An 8483-nucleotide genomic window follows, 5' to 3' on the forward strand; every position below is an offset into this window, starting at 1 on the left:
GGTCGGGGGTTTTGGGGGCCTTTGGGGGTTTTGGCGGGGCCTTTTTCTCATCAACTTTGGCAGTAGAACCGCCGGCCATCGTTCTGACTGCCCCGCACGCCAGGATGTAACCGAATTGCAGCCACCGACGCGTAATTTGGGGTTTTTGTTTTTTTTTTTTCCCCCGTAACGACATTTCGGGTTTGGTTGGGGAAAGGTCTGGTGCATCCCGTGTTTCTGACGGTTTGCGTTTCCGTGCCTGTGTGTGTGCCAGCAGAATATCCCTCTCTCCTGGAAGAATGGTGAAACTGGGGAATAATTTCAGCGAGAAGAGCACAAAGCAGCCCCTTCTGGAGGATGGATTTGACACCATCCCCCTGATCACACCCCTGGATGTCAATCAGCTGCAGTTCCCACCTCCCGATAAGGTACAGTAGGCTTTAGTTTCCACCCTGGAGAATCACACCCAAAGCTCAGGCGAACAACAAAAGAATAGGTTACGTGTAACGAGCGGCTCGGAAATGGCAGGAATTAGGGGGTGTTTTAAAGCATGCTGGTGCCCTGTGGGGGAGAAGAAACCCCAAACCCTGACTGTTCAGCGAATGGAAATCCGGTGGTAGTGATTTGCATTAAAAAGCAGTGGGAAATGGTAGCAGTAAGGATATATAGATTTCACTGCTGATGAATGGAATATGGGAACACCCAACCGCGAGCTTCTCTGTGCCCTTCCTGTGCCATGTCTTCTCTATCTGGAAGGTACTGTGCGTTCTCTGTGAACGATGCGCATTTTCTCTGTCCGGAAAAAGCCCCCCTAATGGGGGAATAAAGCACTGCTTGGTGTCTCCGCAAGATGTGCACGGGCAGAGTGGCCACAGAGAGAAAGAACTTCTGTGTGCCTCCTGTGCTTCAGCAGGAAATTTATGCTCGCCCTAGACAAGCTGAAATAACTAGGTGAGAACAGGCCACTGAGTTCTTGGCAACTGATTTGGTTATAAACCCTCCGGAGAGGGGATTCAGATGCTCCGTAGCCGGAAGGGAGCAGTCCAGCGTGCTGCCCACAGGTTGGAAGGGAGGTGCGCACGCCACATTCCACATTACGTGCTTGATTACAGACGGTTCAAGGATTTAGGGAAGTGAAGGCGGTAGCCTGCAAATACGTTTACTCTCCTCGCAGTAAAGAATTCAGTAAGTGTTACTGCAGGTGAGGCATACAGCGGTAGGATGCTTTTTCAGATATTTCAGTAAGCTGTTTTAGTAGGATACTTCCTTGCACGTTTCTCGCGTGTGCATCTGGCAGAAAAAAGCTTTGCGGTCTTTGGAAAACGGAAAATTTAACTGGGAAGCGGTTGGTAATATCTTCATGCTGTATTTTTATTGTTGGCATTGTGTCCTCCACTAGCTCAGTTCTGCTTCTGGATAAACTGATAGCTGTGTATTCCTCATAGCTCAAAAAAAAAATCCACTCAGGATCTCATGCAGGGTAGAGAATTTTAGCTGGAGAAATTTGCCTCAGTGGAGTGTTGCTTGTAGGCAGTACAAATGAATTTTTGGCCTCCATTTTAATTGCTATCAACATCATTCTGTGTTGTGTGTGGTGACCAGTTGGGAGGCATAAATGCAATAAGCCGTAACAGCTGTTAGAAAGCCTGAGGGTCCATTTTCTGCCCTCGGTTACGGGGGTTTAAATCTTGTAACCGAGGACAAAATTGCACCCTCAGGCTTTAAAACAAGTGAAGTCTTACTGTGTCTGATAGCGCCTGCCAACTGGTGACTGGATATAACCGATTACCAAGGACCAGTGTCCAAAAGGAATTGGTTCTGTTACTGCACTGCTAGGCAGAAGGCTGAGCTAGGGACCTGTATGGGAATGGATTTAACCTGAGCGCAGCCTCTGTAGTGAACCCAGGAGGTTCTGTGCCCGCCTGATTGCTCCTGCTAGGACAGGGCGGAACTCCTCCTGCCTTCACAGCGTTTTCCTTGAATGAAAGTGAACGAACAACCAGGCTAGAAGCTTAAAAAAAGGAGTATTTAATTGGCTCTTCTACTCTTTCTACTGTCTGTTTGCATATTAGCTTTGCTTTCCTTTCCTCTTGCAAACACAGAGGGGAAAAATAAAAACAGGTATTTATTGGTCCTACTGGTTTCCTTCTGTGACTGGTTAGTCATGTCAGTATGTCTTCGCTGGTTGCTACAGACTCCAAGGCAGCAGTAGAGAAACTGATGTGAAAAGAAGCAGCAGCGTGAAGATTGACACGCAGATCAAATGCTGAAGTACGAGGACACTCATGTATAATGAACAGGAGTGCCATACTTCATGTACCTCTGCTTATTACTCACTTAGAAGGCTCCAGTATGGCAGTGAAGCATAACTTCTTGAACAGTAGCGACTGCAGCACTAAGAATTTGATGATTTTGACAGCTTCTAAATTAAAGGGGTGAACTGATTTAAATTCCTATTTAGGTATGTTAAACAAAAGAAGACATTACATAACCAAGCAGATAGAACTGTACGTTCAGTGTCAGCTGAATGTGATTTGAGTTGCCTGAGATTATGCAACATCAAGGGGGAGGAAGGGAAGTAAAATGTTAGAACACATTCCAAAAATCTTCAGAGGGTTTACTTCCATGATGCTGTTGAGCAGTCATAAAGTTATGTAGTCATAATTGTTACCTTACTAATCATAGCTAAAATAGGTTTAAAAACTACCTGTGTCCCGCACAAATGTGTGTAATGCCATGAAAGTATCTAATAAGCTTTGTGATACTGAATCTAGGTACAGTTACACGTTTAGATACCATCTCGGGGAACCCACAGCTTTAATTTCGGTACCTAGCTGCCTGTGAGTGTCACAATCTTAATTTCAGAATAATGTGGTTGCTGTTGATATCACGGGCTGCTCTAAAGATAGAATCTCATTCTAAAAATCTTAAAGGGTCTAGATATTTATTCTTTGGAACAACGGGGAAAGTTTAGCAGATGGAATCACAGAATGGTTTGGGTTGGAAGGGACCTTAAAGATCATCTAGTTCCAACCTCCTAGATCTTACTAGCGCTGTCAGTACCATAAACTGTACCCTGTCTTGAGAGTGATACTTTGGAAAAAAAGGTGCTAAAAAAATGTAGAAGACAAAAATGAGGCAAATAGGTTAGGTATGTGAAAATTTTGTACAATTAGAATGCCTAGGAGAGCACTAGAGATGTGACTGACTTAAGTATTTTAGGAATACAGGCAAGGTGCAAAATTGTGTAGCTGGAGGCAGTAGCAAGAAATCAACTGAAGTCAAAGAGCCTTGGGTGTTTCAAGAAATGTCATTAACGCAAAGGTCTCTGCGCATCTTGCTGCTTGCAGCTGCTGAGTTGAAAGCCAGATGCCAAGAGTGCCAAGAGCTATAGTCTGGAACATAGGGGACAGCAGCTAGATGGGTCATTTCACTTCTTTTAAACTCAAAATCCCACCATCATGGAACATGGCTACTGGCAGCGGCATCATCTGCTAGATTTCTGTGGGCACCGTTCAGTCATTGTCTCAATCCTATTGGTCTCCAGTTTGCAATCCCATTAGTGGGATCTCCTGAAGCAAATGGAGGTGGCTGTTCTCAGGCTATGCAAAGTGGGAAGCTTCATGATTTGGATTTGAACTAAGGAGATGCTTGCCTGGTATAGCAGCACAGGACCACCACAGATGAAAAGGTTGAATGTTTGTGAAATTGTTGCATAACAAGTCGTCCTGTAGGTCCATCAAAACCACCCTGAGAGATAATTTTGCTGATGATTGCTGTGACAGGAAAAGTAAGTAACAGCTTACAGCTTCCGAAGAAGAATTACACAAAACGGGGTTAAAAAAACCGTGGCGCTAGATGCGCTTATGAGCAGGTGAAAGAAGAGTTAATGAATAAACAAGATTCCTGTGGCTAGTTTCAGCTGACAGCTTTTTGATTGTTTGTTTTTGTTTTTTTTTTTTAAAAAGGTTGTGGTCAAAACGAAAACAGAATATGAACCTGATCGCAAGAAGGGAAAGTTCCGTACTCCTAAAATAGCTGAATTCACAATCAGCATCACTGAAGGTGTTTCGGAAAGATTTAAGGTAAGCAGTGCTATCTGAAGATGTTAATAACTCAGTTGTGCTTGCAGAAGTGCTCAGAATAATTGCTGATCAAAGCTGGCTGTAACTAACAGGGCGGCTGTCAGGGCTATAGCTGGGCACGAGAAAAATAAATTCAGTGTTGTAATAGTTCAGTATTTAGCCATTAATGCTGCAAGATTTGCTTTTGTTGCTTTTGTTGCTTGTGGTCTGTCTCTGGCAGACGAATTCAGAAGGCTCTTCTGTCAGCGTGTGGGTTTCAGACCATGCTGGCCAGGTTGCCTGTGGTCTACACGCAGGTTCCTCTCATGGCACGGATAAAGCTTTTGTTTTGTGTTGAAGTACAAGAACCACGAGAGTATTTGTTTTCTTTTTGGCTTATTATTTTTCACTGTGGCCAAACCATTCTCTTAAAAGCACTGTCATATTCCATTATGTATTTTTGTGGTTAAATGTATGACTTGGCAGCTCAGGGAGGTATACCAGAGCTCTTTGCCATCAGTTTTCCTGGTCCAGTTGTATCTTACAGCTTGGTGACGATGGCAGTTCGGCAGGAATCTGACTCAGCTCTACTCTTCAGTGTCCACACCCCTATTACTCCCTTCAGTAGTCCTAGGGGAAAGCTGAGAGCTTAACTGGTCCAAGGATTGAATTACGTTTCCCCTTCTCACTGGAGGATAGGTTTTCTGGCTCTGTGTAAGTAAAGCAAAGCGGGAAAGTTGGCACTTCAGCTCGTGTCTTCCTACCTGTTCTCTTAACGAAGCAAGGCTGCAGCTTTGCTGTTAATTTGGCCTCTTACCCAAGGGCGCCAAAGCGTTTTTAAACGGGGTGACCACGCTGTTGTGTGCACCAAGTACAAATACATTTGGAAAGCCTAACGTTTAGTAGGACCGAAAAATACAGACTTTCAGTAAAGATGTGGATTCCCTTTGTTTTGCATGTTTCTAACCTCTGCGTGACAGGAGTTTTGGGGCACACCCAGAGGTTCTAGTTCTGTAATTTGAAGAATGAAGCCCAGAAGTTGTGCCTGAGCAGTGGTTCTGAAAGCTGCCCAGGCCCAAGTCCGCCTCCGAAGTGTGCGTGCAGCTCCCTGCGTAATCAGAGCGTGCGATACAAACCCAGTGAGCGCTCGAGGGGGGTTCTACGCCTGCAGAAGAACTTTGCAGGGTGTTGCCAGGACAAATGTCTTAAGAGCAGGTCAGCTGGTGGAGTCTTCAGCTGTACAGCGAAGTGTGTAGGTTCCCAGTGAGCTGTGTGGGGAACCGCCTCAGGTAGCTCGCAAGGGGTGTTACGGGGTGTGACAGGGATCTACTGGGGAGGTAAGAAACCCTGCTCAGCTTTTCTGTTCCCTGATTTTGGAGCGAGGCCAACCCATCCCTCCAGGTAAACGCTACATTCTGACTAGCATTATCTTTGTCCTCCTGGCACCATAGTACCAGTACTTGAGAGTAAGCCCCTTCCTCTCGGGTGAGGGTTGTGCACGGTATTGTTGGGTTAGATGCAGATGGACAGCTCCAGATCCAATCACGCTGAGGTGATTGGAAAATGCTTCCTACGTGGTAGAAGAGAAAGGGGAGAAAGTGTTCAGTTTGAGTGCCCTGCTAGGACTTTGGTTTCAGGGAACTGAGCAGAACCTACGCCTGAGGAATTTGCACTTACCCACTAGCTGCAGGGACGAAGGGATTTCGTCGCTCGAGCATTAAATTGCAGATAAGGCAGAGTTTTGAATCTCTTAGTCGCATCTAAGTGTTTTGCGCATCTCTGTCGATCCGGGCTCTTTCTGCCTTCGCTGGGAAGAGCTGAGCAAACGTGATCTCGGGGAACAACAAACAAGCAGCGTGTCGTGCTGCCGGGTAGTCTTTTCTAGTTCCTATAGCTGAACCCTGAGGAGCCTGAGCGTTCTTGTGTAGCGCTTTTGTATACCTTTGGATGGCATACTTAAATAAAATGACTTTCAGATGTTACTTTATGATGATCTCTCTGGAATTAATCTCCTACTACAGGGTTGCTAGGTTTTGCTGCTAGGTAACTACTGCATCAGAGAGAGGTTTCAGTAAGATTTGCTATCTCTGGGGAATTGCAGGGTGATTCACGCTGTGGCTGTAAGTCTGGCTTTCTGAAGAAGAGTGTGGGGGTTGATCAATTAGGAAGATTGTGGTTCAGTTAATTGAAAACAATAGTTTCATGCAGAACATTCAGGTCTTAAAAATGTCCCTTAATCTCTATGTAACAGTTTTAGAATTTAATTATGCTGCTTGCAACATTTTAAAGAGAACTGACTGGTTCTCCAGCAGGGATGATTGTCATATTCACCACTCCCAGTAGTAAATATTACATGAATAATTGATGAAATTTCATAAATATGTAGATGAAAAGTACTGATTGTGTGAGGTTTTCTCCTGGGTCCTTATTAATTGTGAACCATCATGTTAACTGCTGCTGTTGATTTTGAGAGAGCAAAAGGGTATTTGTGTGAAAATTAAATATTTGCTATAATTATGAAATGCATTATTTAACTGGTAGGATATTGACTTTGGCTTGTGTTTGTGAAAAAAAGCTTCAGATGCTATTTTAATGACTTCAATATTGCACATCACTGACGCGTAAGCTTGCAGCAAGGCACAGCCCAAATGTTGTGCTAAAAATAACAAAAGTCAGTCAGTCATATTTACAAATAATTCACATGAGTATTCTAAGATGTACTTCTTAAACAAGGACCAAGCAGATTGCATTTTTGGGATTCAGCAGTGCAGATCACCTAAAGCTGCTGTTCTTGAGAAATTACACGTTATAACAAATGAAGCAACTCCAGCATGTGCATGTGTCATGTAGATCATTCGGTGTTTTAGCAGCTGGGTGAAAAAGAAATTAGAACACACATTTTCTGCATTTGATCCACATCACCACAGTTATTACAACAGAGCTGGGAACGTTTACAAACAAAACTGTAAGTATAATCTTCCGGAGCGAAGCCACGTTCTGAATTCAAATCAGACTCTGTCAGAACGCGAAAACTTCCCCATTCAGTGAACCCTGTTGTCTTAATTTAGTTTTATGGCACTAACCACACCAAGGAAGATGGGATTTTCACCGAAGGTTGTTTTTCATTGAGAATAAAAGTCTTGCTGTTGTTCTCTGAACGGTGTAGGCTGAGGTGGGGAGTTGGTCCGTCACATCTGGAAAGCAAATGAGGCAGGTTTTTCCCTCCTGTAAATTGTCTGCTGTACAGAGTAACACAACAAGGCTGTAAACGTCGGTTCAAATGAGCCTTATGAATCAGGATGTAGGGGGAAGCTCTTGCAGGGGAAAATTGATGGTATCGGTTACCCAAGGCCAAACCTTTGCTTCTCCCGTTGACAGAGGAGTGTTGTCACAAACTCCAGTTGGATTTTATAGTGGGATGTCTGTTCTGGCATCCATTGAATAGGGCTGCAGTTGACAGTTGTGCACAGATACGCCAATTTAAAAAAATAGTCTGGTGTATCAAAGTATGAGGGTTTTTTTTGGTTTTGGGGAAACCTGAATAAAGAACATTCAGAAGAATTTTGAAAGCAAACACTTAGGTTTCCCAATAAATTTCAAGCCCTTAAATAAACCCAAGCTGTGGCATGCCTTAAACCATGTGGTTCTACTCAAAGGCTGTTCAGCTCTTCACACTTGACATCTCTACATACATCTGAGTGCGGAGCCAAGGCCTCAAGCTTATGTCTGTGGTAAGACCATATGGTGCAAGCCATGTGCTGTCAAGGAGCAAGTGGTGGCTGAAATGGCTGCGTGAGGTTATGGAAGAGGAATCAAGACTTCCTTTCCAAATCAGTTCCTGCAGTTTTACCTGGTCGTTTTAAGACTGAAAAGAATGTATCCAGCATATATTTAAATATTCCATTTTTGATCTGTCTTCAAGGGGCATCCTTTAAAACCTGTTCCTGCCTCAGGACTTCTTTACTTGTTGTTCTTAGTAATACCAAGGATAGTTACTGCTGCAAAAATAATCAGAGATGAGGAAAATGCTTCTCTCGGTTTCTGTGAGCTTACTCTGCGGGTTGAGTAGCTCTTTGCTCCCACTCACGAAGTCTGTCCGGTGCACGAGATGTCAGCTGATTCCTGTACAGGGTATCACTTCCCTAAGTATACTGTGTCTGTCACTGAGTACTGGAAGAGTGACAGGTACTTACTGCCATGAGGAGTTCTGTTTTCCTCAGCAGAACTACTCACAGGATTAAAGCTGCTCACAAGGATAAGTGTTTGGCAGACTTGGAATTTTTCCTTTATTACTTCAAGGAAAATGATGGCGATTCATCTTTCAATGAAACTGCTATTTTAAAACACTGATGTAAGTAAAGGCACTGCATGGCAACTGTAATTTTTTCCTTTTTTTTTTATGTTTGATAATTCCCTGATACTACACTGACAATCCTCCTG

At 43.9% G+C, this 8483-nt stretch overlaps 1 protein-coding gene across 1 annotated transcript in view; it reads left to right on the top strand.

Annotated features, from left to right (window-relative positions):
* Positions 1-278: 278 nt before the first annotated feature.
* LOC104514077 (neuron-specific protein family member 1) overlaps positions 279-8483 on the top strand; it is a gene marked incomplete at its 3' end in the record, with an annotated part of 14874 nt that continues 6669 nt past the window's right edge. The window contains exons 1-2 of the mRNA XM_010157622.1: positions 279-407; positions 3948-4064. Coding sequence (XP_010155924.1) covers positions 279-407; positions 3948-4064 — 246 coding nt within the window. The remainder of the gene's footprint in view (positions 408-3947; positions 4065-8483) is intronic.

The sequence above is a fragment of the Eurypyga helias genome, unplaced genomic scaffold (genome assembly GCF_000690775.1).
Source record: "Eurypyga helias isolate BGI_N326 unplaced genomic scaffold, ASM69077v1 scaffold28528, whole genome shotgun sequence".
NCBI classification, from domain to species: Eukaryota; Metazoa; Chordata; class Aves; order Eurypygiformes; family Eurypygidae; genus Eurypyga; species Eurypyga helias.